Genomic DNA, 25,457 nt, shown 5'->3' on the forward strand with positions numbered 1-25,457 from the left:
ACAGACACCTAAACACACACACACATAAACACACACAGAGACACACACAGACACACAAAAACACACACATAGACACAGACACCTAAACACACACACACATAAACACACACAGAGACACACACAGACACACAAAAACACACACATAGACACAGACACCTAAACACACACACACATAAACACACACATAGAGACACACAGACACACACAAAAACACACACATAGACACAGACACCTAAGCACACACACACATACACACACACAGACACACACACATAGACACACACAGACACACAGACACACACAAAAACACACACAGACACACACACAGGCACACACACACAGACACACACTCACTGGGTAAACTGTGGGACCACTTATCTTATCTGCTCCGATAGTTTCCATGTGGACGCTGAGGACTGAGTGTTTGTCGGCTCCTGGCCTGCAGCCTGATGTTTGTCTTGTAATGAACCAGAGCTGTTTGGACGTCTGCGCTCGTCTCAGTCCAGTCAGACGTGTTCCACTTACTCAGACGGAAGCTGAAGCATGTGCTGCTTCAGCAGTGTGTGAGGGAAGTGTCAGACTTTTGCTCTTTCTTTATTTTAAATAGTCAAATGTAAGCAGAGGAGCAAAGGAAGTGCATGGTTGGGTAGTTTCCTGTGTGATTTAGAAGCTCTCCGTACCACCTGAACACAGGCTGAGGGAACACTTGGATATCTGAAGCCTGTGTGGAGATGATCACAGTTTATTAGCACGACATGCTAACACCCCCCCTCTGTGTGTCCAGTACTCCCAGGCAGCCAATACGATGCTGGACGTGACTGAGTGCGAGCAGGCCAAAGAGCTGGGCGCCATCAACAGCACCCTGAGGTGAGACCGCAGACCTCTGTCTGTTTTATCTGCTGACTGTAGAAGCTGCAGCAGCTCATGTTCTCAATGCAAAGCAGCTGATAGTAACCAGGCAAACACTGACCGCTGTCTGACTGGCAGCTGCTGGTAGCTTCCCACCAGTCGACGCTTAACGCTGGAGACTGACCTTTACTGAACTCCTATCGTGGAAAAAAACACACACAGCTTGAGATTATACAAGTTAGAGAATCTGATAAAGCCACATAGTTAAACCTGAGGGAACAAAGACTAACACAAAGCCACTTAACTGGTTCGACTTGAAAATCTAAAACTAATCCCAGAGTGAAAAGACCAGAGAAGGAAGAACACGACTGTCTGTGCTGTCAGGCTGCCGCTGTTGGCCAACCCAGCTGTAACCCGTTAGCGTGGTCGACCCTGCCCTCTGAAGCCAGCTTCCTGATGAGCTGGGATATGAGTTTATAATCATAAAAGTGAATTTACTGTGTAATCCAGAAGGAACGTGGCCATTACAGTCATTATTACAGTGGTTTAACATTTATTACAGGGTGCTTTGTGTTTTTTTTCTACATGTACCTCTGTCATCTGTCTGCCGCACAGTTTCTTTTCTATGATGTATTAAGTTTGTGTTATTTCCTGTTAAAGCAACCAGAGCAAAGAGGCGTTCGCTGACTGGGCGAGACACGACGATGCTCAGGATCACTTCTGTGAGCTGGATGGTGAGGACCCCCTTCACTGTGATCATATCTCGACTGTCTGAGGATATTCCTGCTGCACATGAGATAAATCCTCATGATGTCTGATCAAACTACCGCTAAGACTGTAAGAAGAGAAATGCCATTATTGTGCTGTTTGTTGACCATAAAATGAACTCGTGTGTGTTTCAGATGAGACCTCCCCAGATGCTGAGTACGTGGATCTGCTGCTGAATCCCGAACGGTTCACTGGATATAAAGGTCCTTCAGCCTGGAGAGTCTGGAACAGCATCTACGAGGAAAACTGCTTCAAGTGAGACTGAAAAACAAACACACACTTATAACAGCGTTTGATGCAACGCCGTTAGATGCTGTTTATTTAAGTCATGTTTTGATGGCTCAGTGGCCTCGCAGCTAGAAGGTCGCCGGTTCGCATCCCGGTGAGGACACCCGGGATCTTCCTGCGTGGAGTCTCCATGTTCTCCCCGTGCAGCGTGGGTTCTCTCCGGGTTCTCCGGCTTCCTCCCACAGTCCAGAAACATGCTGAGGTTAATTGGTGATTGTAAATTGTCCGTAGGTGTGAATGTGAGTGTGCTTGGTTGTCTGTCTCTAAGTGTAGCCCTGTGATAGACTGGTTACCTGTCCAGGTGAACCCGCCTTCACCCTGACTCAACTGGGATAGACTCCGCCCCCCACTATTGCAGTCTAATATAATACTGACTGTTATTCTTTGTGTTTAAAGAAAATCCGTTTTCCTACAAGTAACGGGGAAGATCTAAATGTTGTTATGTGCTCTTTTATCTGCCAAGAGATAGTCAGCTGTTTGTGAATGTAAACTTGTGATGATCACTGCGGTCTAAGATAAGAATCTGTGTTTGTGTCGACAGGCCCAGATCGGTGTACCGACCTCTGAACCCTCTGGCTCCCAGCAGAGGTGAGTCTGAAAAACCAATACCTGTCAAGTTTACAGTCTCTGTCACAGCAGGCAGTGGGAGGATGACTCAGACAGGTTCCCTATTTGGGAGTTTCAGGAGCAGTGGAGGATGATAAGCAAGCAGACAGTGTGACATGTGAGCACAGAGGAAACCACAGATTAACGGGTTCACTGGCAGGAACAACGCAACAGGAAGCTCAGATACAAGCACAGGCTTTGGTCAGTGTAACTGGAAAGTGAAAACGTGTTTCAGCCACGACAAGCGCAGGTGGAAATGGTTCAGATGCTCAGAGGAACGAGGAACAGGTGAGCAGGTGGATGTGGGAGTGAGGTGACTGGCATGTGGTGGATGCATTGAGAACAGCAGTGACTGGAAAGCCAAGAGACGTCAGGGCCTGAGGGAAGTAGGAAGTAGCTGACAGCAGGTTGTGACAGTTGTGTCTGCTCCACCTTCAGCTCTTTCATTTAGACAAACCAAATGTGATCGCAGCTTCTGCAAAGGTCATTATCCTTGTTATCTTGTCGATACTGGTTCATTTCAAACAAGGTTTGGTATCAGACCTGAGTACGTTTTTGTCATTGACTGGAATGTGTTCACAGAGTATCAGAGAAAGTGTGTGACCAGACTCATCATCACACCGACTGTCTGAGTACATAAATTCATCAAAGGTTTTCTGTTGCTGTCAATCTGTTGTTTTTACTCTCATGATTATGACTTTTCATATTGTAAGGAATAGACTCACATCCTTATTCATTCCCAGTCTTAAAACTGAAAACCTCAAAACGACTCGTGACTTACTGCCTCATTTTATTAGAAATGCTCTGTCTGTAATCCATATCTTTACCCATGATGCTGCTGGTGAAACTATAGCGTTCAGCCCCTCGTATCAGACATGTAGAGATGCAAGTATTCAGGGATATGTACATGCACCAACCGGCCACAACATTAAAACCAGCTACCTAATAATGCCACTGAAGCAGCTCATCCAGGGCGAGGACGTGGGGCCTCCAGAAGCATCCTGTTGGGTCTGGTACCTAGACTTTGGCAGCAAGATGATCAGTGTTCAAATGAGATAATATTGTGTTTTAATGCACCACAACCCAAACTAAGATAAGATGCAGGTTTGTCCTGTTTATTGATTCCTGTTTAACTCCTGACTGCTTTTAAAATAGCTGACATTCAGATAATAACATTCTGTTTTATAATTTTTCATGTTTATGTAGATTTGTGTGTGTGTGTGTATTAATAGACCAGATCTAACAGTTGTTTTTTTTTCTCCTCTCTGCTGTTTTATGTGCAGGAGACGACGATGGTGAGTAAAACAAACGATGCCTTCATGTGGATTTATTTTTAGCGATGTTAAGACATAACTCACGAGGTCTCTTTTGTTTCACGCTCATGTCGCAGGAGAGGGTTTCTACAACTGGCTCGAAGGTATGTTCCACCTCATGTTCCTACCTTCATGCTCTCACATATTTACAACTTTATATTTCCTTCTAATACATTCACTGTCTTGCTTTTCACCTAAAAGGTGAAGCACTTCCACGGTTCCATTTTATTCAGTTAACCTGAAGAACATACTGATTATAATTAGTTTGCTCCTGTGTTACATCCAGCTGGGACTTGTGCTCCACCACCAATATCTGTCTATCTAATGAATCTATATCTAATAAAACACGTTCATGATCTCTCTCTCTGTCCAGGTTTGTGTTTGGAGAAGAGAGTTTTCTACCGACTCATTTCGGGCCTTCACAGCAGCATCAACATCCACCTGTGTGCCGAGTACCTCCTGGACGGTGAGGAAGTCAACACATCACACGAAAACGACTTCACAAGATGTCACTTTACAACTAGTCTCAGGTCTAGCAGCCATTAGACCAGTTGACTCCAAGGTTTCCAGGGTTTCGCGTCATCTACATGAAATAAAAGAAACAGATGCTGAGGATGGTTATTGTTTACGTTTGAGTTCCAGAGTTCACAGGTTTTTAGTTTTTCAAATGTTGTCTGAACACAAACAGCTGGACAGGAACTTTGCTCTAATTAGTCTAAAAGTTTCAGTTAGGAGGATTAAATAAGTCCGACTAGAAGTGTCAGTTCTTCATCGTGTTTGAACTACAACCTTGTATATATGCGACTCCTCAGAGGGCTGGGGCCGCTCGGTGTGGGGTCCAAATGTCCAGGAGTTCCGTCAGCGCTTCGACACGGCGGAGACGAAGGGCGAAGGCACCCGGCGGCTGAAGAACCTCTACTTCCTGTACCTGATCGAGCTGCGAGCGCTCTACAAGGTGGCGCCGTACTTCGAGCGGGCCATCGTCAACCTGTACACGGGAAACTCTCAGGAGGACGGAGACACCAAGGACTTGCTGCTGCAGTTTTTCAACGAGATCAAGTAAGAAGCTGTTGTCGGTGTAGTGAAGCGTACGACATCGTATGGAGTAGGAAGGGTTCAGTTTAGAGACAAACGTGATCTCAAACCTTCTGATCTTTAAGGTCCAGACTGAAATATCTCAACAACCGCTGCTGGATGGATTGTTGTTTAGTTTTGTAGCACCTCCCACAGTTCTAAGCTCTTCACTGAGCATAAATCCAGCTTTTGATGGAGCGTGAGGATGAACTCTGATGATTTAGGTGATGCTACTTTAAAGCTCACAGAGATAGATGTATGTGAGAGTAACCGAATGCAAGTCATGTGTGAGTTCAGTGGTTATTATAGCGTCTAACGGCTGTCTCTGTCTCCCAGAGCTTTCCCGATGCACTTCGATGAGAGGTCCATGTTTGCTGGACACAAAATGGAAGCCAAAACATTAAAGGTGAAAATCTAAAGCTGTGATGGTGGCCTTTGAACACTAATGTAGTATGTCTGTCTGTGTCTGTGTGTCTGTCATGTTTTCAGGTAGGGTCAGTGGATGATGTCTTAGCTTGTTTCTGTGGTTTTGACAGAGCAGGTGTCTTTTTATTCTGACATCTTTTAATGAGCAGTGAAGCAGAAAAGCCATTTGATGTTTAATGTATTTGGGTTCCTCTGTTACTTCCTCTTCCCGTTCCTCTGCCATAAAGTTTTATGTCAGTTTTCCAAAAATGTAAACAACAGCCACAATCCATAACCTCTCCAAATATCTGATTCGGTTCTGATTATGAATCGGAATGTGTCTTAATGCTCGTGTGATGATCTAAAACATTTAAGTGATAAATAAAAGTTCCTCGTCTCCTCACTTTTCCTTCAGGAGGAATTCCGCCTCCATTTTAAAAACATCTCCAGGATCATGGACTGCGTCGGCTGCAGTAAATGTAGACTGTGGGGGAAGCTACAGGTGAGCTGCTCCACTGGTTCTGTTCTGATCTTGTACACACACAAATACCCACGGATCACGGATAGACAGGAAAAGACTGCGAGCTGGTGAACAGGGATGAGCTCCACACGGTGCCTTCACCGTGCACAGCTCAAAGCCTGTAGCAGCACCACAGGGGTGTTCGGAGTTTTTAAGAAAAGTACAGCGTTGGTGATTTGACTAAATGTGTTTAGTGCTTGCAGCTGCTTCCAGTACAAACTAGGAAACCTGACAGCAACCTCTGCATTGCCATAAAACATATAGCTTACTGTGTTATGGCTCCTTCACTACATCATGCATGTTTCTGTGTGTAAATGCTGCATATCTGGACTAAAAATGCAATAATGCATGAAGTCTTTCCTGGTTTTTCCGGATGAATCTGAGCGTTTGTGTGTCGTGTGCAGACCCAGGGTCTGGGGACAGCTCTGAAGGTGCTCTTCTCTGAGAAGGAGATCAAGAACCTCCCTGAGCACAGCCCATCTAAAGGCTTCCAGCTGACTCGACAGGAGATTGTGGCGCTACTGAACGGCTTCGGCAGGTATGTCCACATGAGAGCCTAAAATGTATATTTAGCCATGCTAGCAGAATGGCTCTGTGAGTGGTTGTGCTGAACGGTGTCTATTTGTTGGTGCTTTAATGCCTTCTCACCACTGCATGGGGTTTTATGGGGTGTAACTGTAGACGTTTTGCTGGGATTGAATGCTTTTGATGGTCTCTTGTAGCTCTGTGAATAAAATGAACCACAGTTAGTCGGTCAACATAACCAGACCAAACTTTATTTAGTCTTGTGGGAGTTCTGGTTGAGCAAGACAGAAAAATATGCCTGTACAGATTAAATGCGCGATCTAATTGAAACCTTAGTCTACTGAAAATCAATCACTGAGGCTCCAAGCAGCCCATAATGCAACCCTCTGTGTCATCACCCTCGTTACACTTGAACTTCTTCATTTAAAATCAATATCTGATCATCAAGATGGTCTCTGGTTACATTATGGTTCACTTTATGAACTTTTGGTTTTTATTTCTTAATGACTTTTACTCTCTAGTTTATCCGCCGCTTTCCCAAACGCAGGCTACTGGGTTTGATTAGGAACAGTGTGTACTGGAGGTTCAGTCGCCCTCCTGTCCCATCAGCTGTTTAATGTTCGTTTATCTTCATTCTGTCTGCTTCAGGTTGTCCACCAGTATACATCAGCTCCACAACTTCCGCCTGCTGCTGAAGGAGAAGAGGTAACCGGAGGCGATGCTCCACCTGGCCAGCAGGCGGCGCCAGCCCACAGAGAACTGCAGCGGTCTAACTCTTGGCCAGAAGAAGGCATTATTCACTAACATCAGGATCAGTGTTGAACCTATCGACACCTTTTCACCGATTTTGATCCCATGAATCTCTTTTATTTTCCCCCTTTGCATCTTCCTCCCTCTCCATGTGGTGGATCATTGATTTTAATACTTCTGCCTCCTCTTGCCTTCGGCAGAAAAGTCTGATGTGTTTTTGTCTGCTGTCAAACTCGTCAGCCGAGTGACTAACTTTGACCTTTTTTTTTTAATTTAAATACTTTTTAGTCTCTTTTGAGAAGTTGACCCTGAAAAAGCTGCAAGTTGTTGTGACGTTAAACAGCCTGAAGGAAACGATCAGATGTTTGGACCGAAGCGAAGCCACAGATCACAGAATCAGGATGCGTGGACGCGAACGAAACTGTGTCCAGCAGCCAGCGACTGAGTTTCATTTATCTGTTAGAGAAGTTTTCTTTGACGTCACCGTTTGTATGTTTCCTACAGACCCCTCTCTCTGTGGACACCTGGTTGGTTTTTACACTGATAGTATGAACCTGATTCAAGCTTTCACGGCTCTTCTGGATGCAGGATGCAGAAAGACTTCCAGAAGGACTCGGGCACATGAAACTGCATTCGGGCCGTCGGGATAAGGCTGCCTATTTTATTTGTTTTGTTTCCTTTTTGTTTTTTGCTTCTTAGCTGCCTATTTTACTTTTTAATTGAACTTTATTTAATTTGTCCTCTCCTGTGCGTCTCACCCGATGCTACTTAGAGTGGTTTGTCGCTCAAAGCTTGAGAAGTAGGACCAATGTGCTTGTGTTTACCATCTCAGGCCTAATTTATGTCGGCTCTCTAGACAAAGTGTGTGTGTGTGTGTGTGTGAGAAGTGAGTTGGACGGTAACTGTGCTACTCTGACCTGTGTTTTGCTGCCGGTCAGTCGCCGCCGTGTGCTTCTTACTCTGCTACTTGGCAGTACGATGATGAGCGCAAGGCTTGGCGATAAATTCAGCGACTGCACAGAGCTGGTTCCAGAAGCGTGAGCAGGCAGAGCTCCTCTTTAAAGGACTTCTGTCTGATCGCAGTTGCTGATGTATTAACTTCACAGAGCTACTGATGCAAGTCCAGCTGCTGCTGCTGCTGGTTATCAAATCAATTAAAGCTTCGTTCCTTTTTCCAGACTGAGCTGTTTGTCTCAGCCTTTCCCATCCTGTAGAAGCAGTCGGTCTGGTTGTCTCGATCAGCTGAATCAAGCATCTTGTCGACGCTGTTGCTGAATGACAGTTTTAAGGGAACACGTCTTTCACATCTGCACGTCTGTATATTGGCATTACTGCCACATCTTTGCATGATTTAGAGCAAAAACAAAAAGAAGCTCCTCATTTCTCTTCCACTGCACCCCCTCAGTTAGCCGCCGACTGAAACCGGCAGTTTAATTCCTCTCATGCATGACTCCGCTCTGGTTGAATGTGTTTTATTTACGCCAAACTCTGTAGACAGATGTGTGTTTGTGGGGGAGTGGAGGCAACACTGCACAGTCCACAAAGTGTACCATCAGCTCTCTGAAACATGTCGGTGTCAACGTTTCAGCACTAATTTCTGACCGTCTTTGGAGTTCACGCCCGTTCCTTTACAGCACAGTGCATGCACACAGTGAGCAGAGGAAATACTTTTAGTTTCCCGCCCAGTTAGCAGATGATCAGCAGCATCAGCCTGTAGACAGAAATCTACACAACCCAGAGATCTGCCAAAGTCTGACGTGTTCTGATGCTGCTCTGAGGATAAACCATAGATTAAATACGACACATCTACCGAGCAGAGTAACGCCACCTGATGCACAGGAGCTAAAGGAGGAGCCTGTTCTTTATCATGTAACACGAGAACCAAGCGTAGCACCGCCCCGTTTATTCTCCTGCTTTTACCGTGTTGTCTTAAAGTTCCTCGAGGTAGATTTGAGATGAACGACTGCTTCAGTGTTTTACTTCGTGCTATGACTGTAGTTTGCTCAGAGGCAGACGGATGTTACGAGGTGTGATGCCGACTTTCCTGTAAGCGACTTCCATTCCTGGACGTGCTGCTCTGAGCTGCTGGTGGCACAGAAAGACCTGGTTCCAGTACGCTACAGGACGGAGATGTTTTCTTATTTATAGATTCAAACCAACAATGTGTGCGTCTTCTACTACCCTCCTAGATCAAGTTGTTTATGATAGCAGGTCTGAGGAGAATGACCTCGCTGCTAGCTCTGCGTTATAGTTTTTAAATGTTGGTTCCAGGGTCACACCCCAGACCAGAGGCCAGTTTATGGCAGAAACCGGACCACGATGCTCCATCGGTTTAGCCAACATCTAAATATTCAGAGAAGCTAGCGCCTTGCCTATGAACTACTTTTCTAAGTCACAGAGCAGTCAGATACACTCTGTACACGTTGCTCAGAGTCGCTCAGCGTTGGCCTGGATCTGCACATGACCAAAGGAAAAACCTGGAACATCACCAGACTTGTTCTGTAGCTGAGCTCCGTGTCGGTGAGACAGCTGCTGTAGGATTGTTCTCAAGAGAAATGTCTTTTAACCGAGGCAGAATAAGGATTACAAAGTGATACGTGTGAGTTTAGATGATTTAACTGTTGTTTCTGTTACGATCAACCTCAACAAGCAAAGAGTGTTTAGGTCAGGGGACGCCGTGAGTCTGTAGAAAATGTTCTGGTCATGATGTGGCCGGCAGAAAGCCTGGACAGAGCCGAGGAGAAGCAGCAGGGAGGCCGAGACGTCTGTCAGTTAGCAGGAGGGCAGTTTTCTTACATGGAACAAACATTTTTAAATCTCAAGTCCCGCTGCGATGTGGAAATTAAAATATTGGTCATGGAGTAGGTTGAGATTTTAAGAGACCTTCAGCAGCACAAACTTCAAACGTAAAGAAATACATTTCTAGGAATCTGCTTAGAAGTTAGAGAACTAAAACAGAAATCATCACTTGTTTTTTTTCTTCCTATCCCAGTAACACAGTGGTGGTTTTCTGTACATCCAAACAGGAGCCACTAGAAGCTAATTTGTCTCCTTTCAGTGGAACCAGACTGACAATATGTGAATAAATCAGCAGCTCCTGACAGCTTTGGTTCCTATCCGCCATCGTATCGGTTCCTAAACAGGCCTAGATGTTGATGTCAACCATCAAAATGACAAAAACATTCCCCCATGTTCAGACAGAAAACCAACACCTGTCTGATTAGCCGGGCTTCAACGGTCAACTGTTTGTTTTGCTCAATATTAGAAGTTATGAAGCGGACCAAAGAATGTTCCTGTATTTAGGTTTTACTGTTTGTTCTGTGTGTTTATGACGGACAGGCTGATGTTTTATGGATTCCTCGATCGCCTCGGCTGCACGCTGTAGTGAAGAGACGCGTTATAATGTTAGCAAGCTTTTGTCTCGTCACAGTTTACTGCAGGTAGAACGTAGGCTGACGCATCGTTTTTATGTTTCCAGACAGAATAAACAATCTGGTAAAATGAAAAGTAATGCTGAAAGTGCAACTGCAGCTTTAACGCTTTGATTCATATAAATGAAAGGAAACACATGCAGCAGTGGTTTCAGTCTGAAATCACCTTTTACTTTTCCCACATAACAGTTTTAATCTGATATCAAACCCACTCAGACAAACGTTTGGTTTTTCCAGCAACCTTCACAGCTGAAGCATTTCAGTGGGTTTTAATGCCGTTTGTCCCGTTGTCACATTTGATTTACATTCATTACTTTCAGACACCAAAACGACGACAAAACTGTAAATGTTGAAAGATGACGATGGGTTCAGTGCCTTCAGTCACTTCCCTTTAAATTTTATCTCCTGATTCGCTCTCAGAGCCCTTAATTGGATTTTTACTAAACTTGTGCCGTTAAGTCAGCAAGAAAATGTGTGAGAATCCAATGTCAAGTTGAATTTGTGTATTTGTGGAGCGTAAACACCTTTAGGTTGCTAAAACCACCAGATTTCCAAAAGCAATACGCAACATGTGACCCCAGTGTCCTTACGTGCAGCTACTGTGAAGCCACTGGATGTTGAGCAGGTGGAGAGAAAAGACCACCGCCAGCCTGTCGGAGGAACGGCTGCTCTTTGTTGTCGATGCTTTAGAGGAACCTGCCTGATGATGACGGATCTTCTGTTTGTTTGTCTTCACACCAGATCTAAACTGTGTACGGAAGCCTGAGTGTGTCAATACAGCAAAAGAAAGTAGCGTCCGTCCTTTCTTTGTGATTTTAAAGTCAATAACAGGAAATACAAACGATGAGATCATTTACCATTGAATACACTTTTAATTGTTCATAAATTAACACTTTAATGTCCATTATTTTAGGCTGACAATGATTAATCGCAGCTTCTCGTGATTATTGGACCCGTTTTGTTTTTATCTGCACCATTTATTCTGACATCACGTAAAGGAAGGATTGAACCTAAACGGTCACTTCATTAATTTTTTAATTTCCAAGGCGGGAAATCTGGAGTGTGTGTGATTATCTAGCTATTTATTTTTCTGGTTCAAAAAGAGTCCAATATTCTAAAAAAAAACTGTGCTTAAGATGCTCACAATCGCTTGATTACAAACTTTTGGGTTAAAACTAATGATCATGTTTATTTTATCTATCAGTTATTTTCCATTTATCGTCACCTTCAGCCTCCAGAGTGATCGTCACACCTGAATACAAACACTGGTTGTCTTTGTGAATGTGAGACCCAAAGTAAATCAGGCACAAAGTGTGTGTGAGCGAGTGTGTGTGTGTGTGAGCGAGTGTGTGTGTGCGTGCGTGCGTGCGTGTGTGTGTGTGTGTGTGTGTGTAGGTGTGTGTGTGTGTGCGCGCATGCCCTCCTCTGAGCCTTGCATGCCCTCCAGCAGCTGGACTTCCTTTACAGTCTGCTCGTCAGCCTTAAAAACCAAACCAACGCCATTTTGGAATAAGACACAAAAAGACAAAAAAACAAACAAATAAAATAAAGGAATCTGCTTCAGATGTCGACGCTCTTCGTGTTGAATCCAAAATCTGTACAGTTTGTAAAGGGAAGCGCAGGTGGAAGTTTCTTTCTTTGTTTTACTTTCAGATCTCTATGTTGATGTGTGTACCTGCTGAATATATTTATTTGAAAAGGAATAAATATTTCTGGATATCACCCAACGGCTTCAGCTCTTCCACAAGAGCTCGTGTTATGTTGCTTCACTGCTGTTTTATTTACGTGGTTCAACGTAGGCTCACTCGAGTTCTTTCTGGAAACGATCACAAGAGACAGAAACCCGTTCTCCTGATCGTCTTCTCGTTTTAATGTTCTCGTCAACACGTCACAAACACACAAAACAACAAACACAAAAGAGTCCAACAGCAAAATACGTCATCTTAGTGAGACACCGCAACTGTACAAATAACTTACAAAACCTGCGTCTGTTAGAAATATAGAGTTTAAGCTTTTTTTTTCCAGAGCGTCGTTACAGAAATGTGAACACCGCCAAACAATCTCAACCAGAACCTCATGACGGCTCGGTTCTGAACGTCCTCCTTTAACCAAACCTTGTCCAGTCTGTCGTCAGAACCACTAAATGAGAATTAGTCACCGATTACTATCTTAATTACTATTTCACAAAAATTAAACGACTTGTGGATTTACAACACAGGAGGTGATCGGTTGTCTGGCTATCGATATTTACAGGCGATTGATCAAGTAACAGTGTTTACATGTGTGACTTCTTTTCTGACAAAAACATGTGAACAGAAATGACCTGAGGAGTGTTTCAAGGATTATTCAGGGCACAGTTTAAAAATCTAAAAACTTTGTGTAGCAGTTTCCTACAATAAACAACTACAACGAATCAGTAATAACCGATCCATAACACTGTCTTCAGGAACTACCAGATAGTTTCAGTCCTTGCTGCCTACAACACTGGGTATTAGTAAGTACTGGAACATTATGTCAGCTTTGATTTTTTTATTTTTTATTAAACATTTGACCAAATCCACCATCTTTCCCTGAACCTGGTGCTTTCACTCGCTTCAGCATAGCCATAGTTTATGCTTCTCAGCTGATAGGAGTGGCTAATGGAGGAAAACAAATGAAATACTTTGCAAATTAAAACTGAGCTTTTCCATTCAGAAGTTGAAACCGATGGTCAGAAGAACATTTCATCGTGTCACTAATGTCAGGAGGATATGCTGAACTTTGATAAGTTTCGATGTGGGCCACAATACTGAGAACGCTCTCATAAAGGCTCTGATTTAAATGATTGAGGCAGGATTACCTCCTTACGCCAAGAAGGTTATGTTTTAGCCAGCGTTTATCTGTTTATCTGTTTGTTTGTTTATTTTTTAGCGAGATAACTTGAACAGTTCCGAACGGATTTTCAGGAAACTTTCAGGCAATGTTGATAATGGCACAATGGACAGATGATTAAATTTTGGTGATGTTCTGGCTCATCATCTGGTTATTCTCTCATAAAACAGTAAATGCCGTTAAGTGTCACAGTTGCGCAGAATGCTGTTGTTGCGCCGTTTGTCCACTAGATGGAGCTCTGACTCCATTCAGTCCTTCAGTCCTCACCGCTGTCTTCTCAGCAGTGCAGGAGGAAGCTGCAGCCAGGCAGCATCACAGGAGTGGGCTTTAGGTTTTCACCTGTACTTGTTATCTTTCCTTTCATTCCCTGTTTGGTTAGCTTTAGGCACCAAAACCACACGGTTGGTTTTAAAGATGGTTCTTAAGAAAATATCATCGTTTGGTTGACATTTTAACAACTTCTTGTTTTGAAGCGTGGATTAGTTTAGGCACCAAAATGAGTCGGTTACGTTGAGGAAAATGTCCCGGTTTGGGTTCAAATAAGATGTTTAAAGTGTTTGCATGGTGATAAATCCCACCCCGTCTAACATACGACTGGTTGGATGAAAATGACTGACAGTAAAGCAATAAATGGAAAAGATATGTTAGTTTAAAAATGAGTTATGACACAAACCCTCGTCCAGCAACAAGTCAGCTGAATAGGAATATAGTTTTGTAGAGACACGGCTGAAAGGTGGCGCTAATCTCATTTTACTGTCACTGAAGACCAAGTTAGAAGTCTCAGTGAGATCTTGGACTCAGGAGTTACATTCATTCATTACAAAGTCTTTATTTTACCGTCTTAAAGGCAACGAGAATCAGAGGGTTTACATCCAGGAAGGAGTCAAGACAAACTATTACTATCCTCTGACTTTTATTTCTTTAACCATCTTTCCCACCTTTTCTCTGTTTATGTCTGGTCTTTGCTTTTCCTTTTTGTTGAATTTATTGGACGTGTCCGTATATGAAATGTGCCAAAGGAAGAGTCGGGTTGGATTCGAGCACCTGAATAATCCTGATTGAAATACTCCTCAAATGATGAAGAAACATTCTTTAAAAGAGGCATCGCAACATCATCTACATAGTGTAACTCTAAGAAGCATCGGCAGGGTTCCTACACAGCGTTAGTCTGGAGAAAGATTTGATTTGATTATGACCAAAGTCCTGCAAAGTCCTGCAAAGCTCAAACCACTTCTAAGAATTCATTCATTCGAACCACAGCCACAGGCGTCAACAAGCTGCATCAGCAAACACATGTTTGGTGTGTTTCCTTCATATTTCATACAGTTATTCTATAAACACATGTTTAAATTCCCGTCACATGCACATTCTGTGTCAGGTCTGAGCGATCCATACTGTCACCGAGGTCAATGGACAAAATCAAACACAACAGTCACAGGATTTGGGCATTCAAACCTCTCGGCTTCCACACTGTGTTTTGATAAAAAATACTGATCCATATAATTTTAAGGAAATGTAAAGGTCTACTGTTGTTGGTGAATTGATCTTTTATCAAAGACTTTGTGGTGATGATTTAATTTACAAGCACTGTGTTTTCCAGCAAACGTCCTGATCTGGTATCAAGCTGCAAATTCCAATTAGTTATAAAGGAAAAGGAGAAAGCTGATCAGGTTGAAGATTTTAAGGCATTAAATTGGTCAGAAAGAGTTCAGAAACTGACATCAATATCCATCTGAGTTACCTTTAAAAAAAAAAGAAATGCCAGAAATGCCAATTCTCGAGACAATATAGGATGTGTGGCTTTATCAATGAAGAGGAACCAGTTTCCAGGAAATAAGCTGAAAGGTACCGGCCCAGTCCAATAAAGTGTTGCTATTGTTTCTAGTTTCTGGTCCGAGGATCAGTATCAAAGAAGAAGGTTTAAAAACGGACTGTGATCCGTGTAGGAACCCTGTAAAACACATTCCTTTCTCTTCTACGTGTTCTACTGTGACTCTACAAACCTCTACGTCAGTGATTTCACCAAACACAAGAACTGAGCAGTGTCAAAGTGCAGAGTGGTGCTGTACAGGGAGCAGGGCATCATGGGTAAGGGTGGAGCTCTCCGGCGGCGGCGGCGGCGGTCAGTCGCTGTTCGTCGCTGTTGGTGTGCACAGTGAAGCTGCTGTGGCGGCTGCCCCAGTCGTAGCAGTCGGAGGAGAGACTGGATGGAGAGGAGAGAAAGTGTCAAACAGCCTCTTAGATAACTTCTATAAGTTCTACAGTATTGGTTCCTACAGCTGAACACTAAGTGTCTACCTGAACATTTCCACCTTGTATCCATCACATATAAGTTATTACGATTATCCATCACCATGATTCTAGATATTAACAGTCCATCCATCCAGGCTCCAATAGTAGATGCTTCAGTCAAAGTCTGGTCCATTAAATCACTTCTCTGTTACCTTCAGATATCTGTTGAACCACTTTTCCATCACTTTTACCTTTTGATACTAAATGCTACCATCCATCCATCATCTCTACACCTTAGCCTTCACTAGGGTCATGGGGGGCGGAGTCTATCCCAGCTGACTCAGGGTGAAGGCAGGTTCACCTGGACAGGTAACCAGTCTATCACAGGGCTACACTTAGAGACAGACAACCAAGCACACTCACATTCACACCTACGGACAATTTAGAATCACCAATTAACCTCAACATGTTTCTGGACTGTGGGAGGAAGCCACTGATCCACCTGCAGCCCTACTTTAAGCGATCAATTCCATAAAATACTTTAACTCTTTACTTTTAGCTAACAATTTAATTAACCATTTAAGTTTATTTTGAGCTATTATCCATTGTCTTTGTCTTTAGCAAACCTGCATTAGCTAGCATTAGCTAGCATTAGCTAGCCATTCAATCTAAGTAACTTTTTAATGTAATCCATTACATTAGTTAACTGTTTTAACAAATTGAGTTAACAACTTTATCTTACCAATTAATCCATTCCTTTAGCTATTTTAAATAACTGCTAGTTCAATTATTCAAACCATTTTAGCTAAACATTTTATAAAGCCTTTTATCAGTTCCTTTTATTTTATTTTAAACAAAGATTTAATCCATTACTTAAACTAACAGTTTTAATTTAATCCTTTCTTTCTAAGGTATTTGACTCACCATTTCCATAATGTTTTGTTAGTGTACTGAGTATTTACTTTCACTTGTATATTTTAACCATTACATTTATCGAACCAAATCCATTGCGTATCTATTTAGATTAGATAAAACTTTATTGATCCCTTCGGTAGGGTACCTTAGGTAAACTATGTTTACAGTTACATCCCGTCCAAACAGGAGGAACAACTATTCATCGATCAGTCTGAGCTAACTTTTGAGACCTTGAATTTTCATGCATTCTTAATCACCAGAGTTTACAGAAAGTTCGTTACAGTCACATGATCTAATACTAACACAGCGATCGTGTTCTCACCTCGCTGAAGCGTTCTGGGGGGGAATGCTCCACGCCAAGTCATCGTCGCTGTCGTACCGACGAGGGTTGTCGAAGAAATATCCTCTGGAGGAGAGAACGTGGTTCGGTATCCCAGCAGTGCTCTGTGGACGGAGATTCATTGTGATGCCAGATAACATGAAGGTACGTGTGCTACTGAGGTTTAAGGTGAGCTCAGAGAAATTAAGAGAAACCAAATGTTTTCTCCTGAGGATTAACAGTCAGAATATTCCACAGAGAAACTTGCAGGAGGACTGACCCTGTCCTGAGGCGGCCGTCTGACCCTGAAGAAGAAGACGACCAGCGAGGTGGGCAGCAGCTCCCAGACGAACAGAATCACTCCGAACACGATGTAACCGGCATCTCCCAGCGATGACCGCAAGTCTGCCTGGAGACACACAGCTCAGAGGTCAGAGGTCAGAGGCAGAAGGATGTAGTAGTGTTCTCAATGTGACCAGTGATGACATTTACAGCTACGTGTCATCATGCAACTGCTGGCTGTCGAGGTGGTGCCAAGAAAACACTGTGGGCTTAATAGATAACTGGAAAAGGTTCTGGAGAAAACCTGGTCTGATTAGGAAAGACGGCACTAATCACACTTTGAACGCTGCAGCTGTCACATCAAGGAATATGGTCGAGTTTATTAGAAAGCTAAAACCCTGCGAGTCCAGAGGGGAGACCAGGAGGCAGATCTGCAGTCTGTCACCCTCCCAACATCTCATGGAGACTGTGTTTAATCTCAGAAAAATGGCTCTAACCAGTCAAAGGTTTGGACACGCCTTCTCATACAATGGTTTTATTTTTATTTTTTTACTGGAATTCCATGTGTTCTTCCATAGTTTTGATGACTTCAGTATTAAATAATTACAATAAATAAAAACCACTGAATGAGAAGGTGTGTCCAAACCTTAGACTGGTGCTGTACATGTCAGGTCAGGGTAGGTTTTCCACCGGTCCAGAACACGATTTGAAGCAGAAATAAATGAATAAAACCAAAACCTACACAGAGATGCTGTTCATAGATTCAAATCTAAATCACAATCTAACCGACTCTTACCTGGTCTGAAACGTTGTACCAGTCGTAGTCAAAGGAGTTGATGGTTTCGATGTCGGCCAGTGCGAGCACCACCAGGTTGTAACAGGCCCGGGACGCGTACAGTAACACCACCATGATGCCGATGAGAGTCACCTGACACACTGAGGTCCCCTAAACACAGACGTATTCATTCTTTGTTGTTTCTCACCTTGATTCTTTTTTTATTTTGTGCATAAACACATGTACCAATATGTGCAGAATTCCTTCCAGTGAAGGAAAACCATGAATTTAATATTTACTGTAAATGTTTGTGTATTTTAGAAATCTCCAGAAAACGGGTTCTTTGTTACCTTGGACTCCAGGTAGATGTTGGCCAGGGACATCTTGGTGACCTTGTAGAGGCAGACAGACAGCGAGACAGCACAGAGGACGAAGAGGCTGTCGTTGATGGTCACCCTCACCAGGACGATGGTCTTGACGTCGGCGGCGGTCATCTTGACCAGCAGAGCACAAACTAGATTAACCACCAGGAAGATGAAGCTGACAGCCAGGAAGACCAGGTACAGAGGAAGTCTGGAGGAGGGGACAGAGGGAAAGACCTGGTCTGGGCTCTGGAAGATCTCTTGAACTCATCACGATTACGTCATAAGGAATAAGTTCGTTGAAGTTACCTGTACTTCAGCAGTGCAGGTGTGTACTTGGACTTGGCCTTAAAGTAAACCTGTGGGGGAAAAAAACAGACTGATTACAAACAGACTTCTGAATAGCTGCTCACACCTCTGATCTGTTGACTAATTTATAATCAATATGGTCCGCTGAACATCTGGTACGAGCACATATCAATGACTGTTCACTGACCAGAGCCCGATCAGACTCGTTTTTCTCCTCATGTGGATGTTTAGTTTTATTTTTATTTTTTTCAACCTGCAGGATTTTAACAGACTATGACCCACAGACTGTCTGCGGGACACCTTTGAACACACTCTTTCCAGCTCATGGTGAACAGTAAATGGTCTGCTCTTCTATAGCGTCTACCAACCTTAGTTTTACTCAAAGCGCTTTACAATGTGTTTCTCATTTACCCATTCACCACCACAATGCTTCAGCGTCATGCCCAAGGACATTTGTGTGGACGGTAAATCTATGCTGAAACAATTGTCAGGTTTTACCAACAGTATCTGCTCCTCCTCACTCTGCCTTCCATAGCTGATGTCCATGGTTGAACACCGCATCGTCCGATCTACTTCTTTTCTATCACCAGCGTTTTATTTGAGAAATATCTCAAAGTCCAAAAAGCTGAGAGACACTCCAGCACAGTTCAGGTTGTCTTAGATGCCAAATGTGCTGTGTGAGTGCTGCCTCAACACCATCAGTCTAAAGCTTGTTTTTTTAATTCTAGTGGCTCATTTAATCGATTAGATCCTGAAGGTGCCCTCGTTAAGAAATAAGACAACGTATTGTTTGGTTGGAAGAATAACCTGCGTCATCTCAGCTCTCAGGGACAGTTGCTGGTAAAGAGGCTCTTCTCCAGACTAAAAAAGAAAGCGTAGTCTTTGTTTTCAGGTCTATTTCAGAATCTGCCAGCTGCTGTAAATGAATAAGAGGAGAGAGGCAGCTGCAACGCTGATCACGGCACAAACTGACAGAATTTACGACATATAAGGCCGACAGTGTACCGACTGTCGGCATCATGCTTTTTCCTGTTTGTACCCATTTACCCCAAAACAACGTACACAAATCCGTAGAACGACTCCAGGGGCAGCTACATTTTCGATGGTAGACTGGACCATCCATTACTTGTCGGGTTTGTAGTTTGATTACAAGTTTTTCTTTTGTAGCAGCCTTGAGCAAGACACCGACCTCCAAATTACTTTTGGTGTGCGTACGCATAGTAGTAACGTAGCGTGCTAGCGTTGTCTGTAGCTGACAGACAACATTGTTTGCTAAAGAAAGCCAATAACGGATGCAAAACTGTTCGTCCCAACAAATAAAAAATGGGTTGAAGGTTTTTGCTGTATATACAGACGAAACTCATGCGTAACCTTCAGTTTCCAACAGACGCCTCACTTTGACAATAAATGTTTAAAAAAAAATGAAAGGATCAGTAAAAACAAAGCCACCAGTCATCTGTATTGTGTCATTCTTAGAAGATATCTGAAACAAGGTGGACTTGCCAATCAAGACAGTTGTATTGGTGAAATACTCAAGACAGATTCTCCAGCATCAACCACTAATCCATCTAAACCCAAATGGTTTTGACAAAGTGTTTTGGCCCTGTAACATTGCCTTAAGTGGAGATGGAAAGAAACAGTGCATCCAGCGTATTGTTTTAGTCTGTTGAGATGGTCGGCAATAGCCATGAAAGCATGGTACATGGTAGCTTCAGTTTGGAACCAGAGTCAGGTCTAAAGTTGAGTAATATCAGTTGGGCTCAGTTCAGTTGGACCTAAAAGATCCTGGTGCAGCCCAGGTTTGGGCTTCAGTTACAGACCTACACAGAGTTCATTCAGTGGCACATTGTGTTTATGTTGGTCAATTTACTTTTCTATCATAAGTCGGTAGAGACTGCTATAGTTGTTCCAATGGATGTCAGGTTCAGTGGATGCAGGAGGTCGAGTGTCGAGCAACGTTTACTCAGAGTAGGACATTTCTACAAAGACTGAAGATGTTACAGTTCAGAAGGTGCCTCATTCACAGTCTTCTGCTGGTAGTTTTCCTGTATGTATCGATAGGATGTCTCAAATACCAAGCTCTGATTGGTAGACTTCTCCAACTGCTGAGATTTTAATTGCTGAAAAAATTGGAGATGTTGCTGACAATTCAGCAGTCTGAAACCAGGCTAGTCCCATCCAATGGAGTGGAAATACAGTCATGACTCAATAATCTGACACGAAATGTAAAACCTTCTTTTATGTTGGATAGCAAAGCTGTCGGATTGTCAGGACGGAGGTCCAGATACAAGAAGGGCTTGATGCTGGAAGGCTCATTAGTTGTTTATAGTTGTTATAATAACTAGTGTGTTGTTAGAACACTACGCATTGCTGGATTTTTAATTGACCGGTGAGATTGTACATGTTCCGGCCACTTCCACCCCGGGGCAGCGCTCTGACGGGGTGGAAGTGGCCAGAACACACAGGCAGTACTTGATGAAGTTCACACAGCAGATCACATACAAGTCGCATTGAACTGGAAACGTGAAGGAAGTCACAAAGAAATCCTCATTGAGCATCAAGTCCTGCAGTGTGAACGTAGCCAATCTGTGGGATTGTTCAGTCANTGAACGTAGCCAATCTGTGGGATTGTTCAGTCAGATAATACGCCGTCATCCTGATTGGTGACATTAAATGTCATGTCGGAGTCACAATCCAAGGCTGTCGCTATGTTAAGGCTGTTTTTATGGGTTCTGTTGGTTTTTCCTAAAAACCTGTCAGATAGCAGGTTTAGGATTGTTAAGGGTCGATTATCGAGTCACGACTGTATTCTTAGTATTTCTTGTCCGTCACCCTGGACGAGTTTTTCCAAGTGTTGCTCTGACACATTTGGTTTGGAGACTTTATGACGTGGACTCCCGTTAAGCATGACACTTAGAGATCCACTGCACAACCTGAGTGTGTTTAGATGGACAAACTGAGACGTCTAGCAGGTTTAAGACTTTAACATCAGGATGAAAGAACTCGTTTCATTGCTTCTCTCTAGTTGAAAGTTTCAGGTTGATCTTTTGACGGCTGTTGCTGGGCGTGGTCAGGAGTGTGCACCCGTAGCCACGCCCATCAGTGACATCACAGCGTTCCCACCACACCTCTACGTCACTGCAGCAAGGTGAGGACCACTGGAGATCTACAACAACAAGGTCTTTAACCAGGGTTAAGATGCTCTTTCACCATTTTTAGTAGTTCTAGCTGCCGAGTTTTAATGAAACATTCACTGCAGTGGTAACAGATCACAAAACAGTTTAAAAAGTTTTTCAACATTTTTGTGAGGCATGGATACCTGTATTCTGTCCTGCAGGACTGCCAGATATGGAATGACAGGCAACATGTTTTATTGTCTCTTGCTGAAGGTTTGTTGATCATTTAGAACCATTTGTGTTATTGAATCATTTAAGCCGTCACCACTGAGGACCACTGGTGCTGTCAAGGTAGAACCAAGTTGTTTTAACTGCCTGAACCCAACCAGAGAGTTTAAGAGCACAACGTGTGCTGCTGCATGAGCACCAGTTCACTGACAAAGTCTGAATTTTTATGTTCATGTTATCTGCCTTCAGAGACCATTGTGGCCGTTACTATCACGGTCCACAAGTCAAATCAACAATGACTCAAACAGTATTTTCTTTGGAAATTAACACAGTTCTGGTGAAGCAGATTAAGGCCTGCCAGAGTTCAAACCCTCAGTGCTCTGTCCCCCGTGTCACCAGCTTCTGCTCCACCAGCAGCAGAAGCAGTGCCCCCCTCACCTGTGCACAGTAGAGGTTCATGAGACTGAGCGTGAAGAACTGCAGGCAGACTGGGAAGCAGTAGAGCAACCAGAAAGCGAAAGGTCCAAGTGCGTTGGCGGTCACACAGTCCCTGAAGTAGAAGGAGAAGAGGAGGGCTCTCAGGGCGGCCCAGAGCAGACACAAGAACAGGAAGGCCGTCTGGTAGCTGAAGCGCTTGTGTCGGTACCGCAGCACCAGCCAGAGCTGGGCATAGACAAAGGCAAAGAGTAGCGAGTAGAAGATGGTGTAGGCGATGGTCAGACCCAGCTTCACGTAGGGGGGTATGGCCGGTGTGATGGTGGGAGGGGGAGGGAGGTGGGAGCCGTTACCGGCATGCTGCTGCTCCTGCGATGGGGTCTCCTCCATCGTCTCCCCATTCATTCCCCCTGCGTTCCCTGACAGAGGGAGAGCGGGATGGAGGGGCTCAAAGGCAGAGCAGCTGGAGCTCCTCTCCAGGCGAACAAGAAGAAACGTGTCTCAGCTCGTTAGACGGATCCTTCACATCCATCGACTCTCCTCCAGACACACCGTCTGACTCACAGGGAAGAAGGAGAAGGAGGAGGAGAGACACCACCCCTCTTTTTGCCGGTGCCTGGTGGAGAGCGATTGGTGCCCACTGGTCACATGATGCTGCTCTCCAGCAGGTCATTGGCTACACAGGAGGAGGGATGCTGCAGAGAGGAGAGGAAGGTGGAGAGATGGATCTGGAAGGAGAGAGGGGTAAACTGGGATCTGTGGTCCCTCCTCACACACACACACACACACACACACACACACACACACACACAGTGTCACAGCAGCGTCACACAGACGTCGACTGATACTGGTTCTCATTATCTCTGACACGCTGATGGATTTAGATTCTTACTTTGTGACACATTACGTGTATTTATTTTGAATGAACAATCATGAATGAAATAATCAATAATTAACCAAATCAGTGACTAAACAAAAAAAGAACAATATGTACAAATGAATAAATATTTGAATAAAAAGAAAATGAATGAATGAATGAAGACACAAATGAATCAACAAAACCGTGACTGAATGGATGAGTGATGAAGAACAAACAGATGATTAAAAGTTATTGACAGAATGAATGATTGAATAAATAAATTAACCAGATCAGTGACTGAATTCATGAAGCAACTGACAGTTTATGGGAAATCTGTCTTCTTCACAACATTAATAGAGCAAAATATTCACATCCACAATCACCAGAAAGATGTTCTTGGTGGCCTGAACTGGAAATATTGATATATAATAAATCCATCCATCCATCCATTATTGCACCGCTTAATCCTCACCAGGGTCATGGGGGGCGGGCCTATCCCAGCTGACTCAGGGTGAAGGTAGGTTCACCTGGACAGGTAACCAGTCTATCACAGGGTTACACTTAGAGACAGACAACCAAGCACACTCACACTCACACCTACGGACAATTTACAATCACCAATTAACCTCAGCATGTTTGTGGACTGTGGGAGGAAGCCGGAGAACCCGGAGAGAACCCACGCTGCACGGGGAGAACATGGAGACTCCACGCAGGAAGATCCCGGGTGTCAACAAACCGGCGACCTTCTAGCTGTGAGGCCATGATGCTAACCACTGAACCACCTTGCAGCCCCAGATTACATATAGAAAAATATAAGACTACCTACCTGGTCAGGAAGGCAACTCAACATAGAAACAATGACAACAACAGACATAATTTTATACGAAATCTGCATCCTTCAGTCTTTATCTCATATAGAAATCCTCAGACAATAACCTGCATTCTTGTCAGTAACAATACAACAACCCAACGTGAAAACAAACGTTACAATAACCAGGATTTCCTACATATATAAGTTAGATAATATACATAAACTTAGAACTGCAAAAGTAAAAAACATACACATGTTCAGTCAATGGAGCTTCCATTTAGGATAGTGTTAACCCGAATGAAGTCATTTAACCTGATATTTATACCAGCCATTTAATCTGATTTAACCCTTTAGACAGATTCAGCTGGAGCTGTGATGTGAGTTAACATTCCAAACTAAAATGCTTCCTGTAAATCGAGAACAGCGCCGCCACCGCTGATCATTTACAGGTCGATCCAGTGATTCATTCAGTGCTATAGCCTAGTATCACTCCTCTCAGGCTGCTCATGTGGTTCTAGTCAGTATCGGCCCTGATATCAGTCCAGCCCTGATATAGACCTGCTCCTCCTCCTCCTGCTTCTCATCGCTGCAGCTTTCTTCTGTGCTGTTACATAACCGGGAGGCTGTTGGATAAGAGAGGCTGCTGGGAGTTTCATCTCATCTCGCCACGCTGACGACAAACACACATCATCCTGCAGCTCCATTTTTATTCACCGCTGTGGGATGATGTGAATTTAAATCAAAAAAGAAGGAAAAGGACAATAATTAACACTTTCTTCCTTCAAGCTGTATTACGTCTGCTTGTAGATAAAAACAGTATCTCACATCATCGTGAAGAAACTAAAGTAATATTCTACACTTGCTCTACATTATTATGCAATATTATATAAATTTTAAAAATATGATTAAAAAGACAATTACATGGTCAAATGGCACTGTAAAAAAAAAAAAAAGAAAGACTTGAGAAAACTTTAGAACAGCAGCATCTTTACCTAAATAACAGTACAACAGTGCCTCAAGCATGAAAACCCAAATACCAAAAGTACAGAACTAATGATGAAAAAACCCAAATCATTTCTGAAAACGGTACATAATGGTTTCAATATTAATTCTAGATGCGTGTCATTTTAATATTACAACTGGTATATGTGGGGATGATTTTGATGTCTTCACTTTTTCTTATTCATCTGAGTGTGTAACGTAAATAAAGTGAAATAAATATAGTGGAATAAAAAGTCAAATACCTGCAACAGCTGTATGAAGAAACAACAATAACTCAGGTCAATTCAGTTTTATTTGTAGAGCGCAGTTCACAACATACGTCATCTCACAGTGCTTCACGTAGGTGAAGGCAGAACTAATTATAGAGCTCCTCTGAGGCCAGTGGTGCATGTGGGGCAAATTGTGTAATTCA

At 43.4% G+C, this 25,457-nt stretch overlaps 2 protein-coding genes and 1 long non-coding RNA gene across 4 annotated transcripts in view; 2 read left to right on the forward strand and 1 right to left on the reverse strand.

Moving 5' to 3' along the window:
- The window catches only part of ero1b (endoplasmic reticulum oxidoreductase 1 beta), a 14,894-nt gene extending 6,613 nt beyond the window's left edge, over nt 1–8,281 (forward strand). For both annotated transcript variants that reach the window (XM_008302165.1, XM_008302166.1), the window contains exons 5-16: nt 785–867; nt 1,510–1,583; nt 1,752–1,872; nt 2,447–2,493; nt 3,795–3,806; nt 3,902–3,928; nt 4,198–4,290; nt 4,637–4,883; nt 5,235–5,304; nt 5,719–5,805; nt 6,228–6,361; nt 6,997–8,281. In XM_008302165.1, the coding sequence (XP_008300387.1) occupies nt 785–867; nt 1,510–1,583; nt 1,752–1,872; nt 2,447–2,493; nt 3,795–3,806; nt 3,902–3,928; nt 4,198–4,290; nt 4,637–4,883; nt 5,235–5,304; nt 5,719–5,805; nt 6,228–6,361; nt 6,997–7,057 (1,056 nt within the window). In that variant the 3' untranslated portion in view covers nt 7,058–8,281. The remainder of the gene's footprint in view (nt 1–784; nt 868–1,509; nt 1,584–1,751; nt 1,873–2,446; nt 2,494–3,794; nt 3,807–3,901; nt 3,929–4,197; nt 4,291–4,636; nt 4,884–5,234; nt 5,305–5,718; nt 5,806–6,227; nt 6,362–6,996) is intronic.
- A 3,527-nt stretch (nt 8,282–11,808) lies between these two features.
- LOC103372509 (uncharacterized) lies at nt 11,809–12,251 on the forward strand. Its single transcript, XR_521001.1, has 2 exons — nt 11,809–11,882; nt 11,925–12,251. It is a non-coding gene; the product is annotated as an uncharacterized LOC103372509 (long non-coding RNA).
- A 3,231-nt stretch (nt 12,252–15,482) lies between these two features.
- On the reverse strand, nt 15,483–22,778 carry LOC103372511 (integral membrane protein GPR137B-like). Its single transcript, XM_008302167.1, has 7 exons — nt 22,377–22,778; nt 18,595–18,644; nt 18,274–18,496; nt 17,945–18,094; nt 17,147–17,275; nt 16,870–16,991; nt 15,483–15,603 (listed from the first exon to the last, which is right to left on the reverse strand). Exons 1-7 carry the CDS (start codon nt 22,776–22,778, stop codon nt 15,483–15,485), a joined length of 1,197 nt encoding a protein of 398 aa, XP_008300389.1.
- Nucleotides 22,779–25,457: the final 2,679 nt, after the last annotated feature.

The sequence above is a fragment of the Stegastes partitus genome, unplaced genomic scaffold (genome assembly GCF_000690725.1).
Source record: "Stegastes partitus isolate 25-593 unplaced genomic scaffold, Stegastes_partitus-1.0.2 Scaffold1769, whole genome shotgun sequence".
NCBI lineage: Eukaryota > Metazoa > Chordata > Actinopteri > Pomacentridae > Stegastes > Stegastes partitus.

Excerpts from the sequence above, each read along its gene's own strand:
- LOC103372511 (XM_008302167.1), bottom strand. The coding sequence starts at position 22,778 with ATGAATGGGGAGACGATGGAGGAGACCCCATCGCAGGAGCAGCAGCAT. Across the intron at positions 18,645-22,376 it reads TGAACCTCTACTGTGCACAG|GTTTACTTTAAGGCCAAGTC; the intron begins GTGAGGGGGGCA and ends TTTCCCCCACAG. Across the intron at positions 15,604-16,869 it reads CCCCAGAACGCTTCAGCGAG|TCTCTCCTCCGACTGCTACG; the intron begins GTGAGAACACGA and ends CTCTCCATCCAG.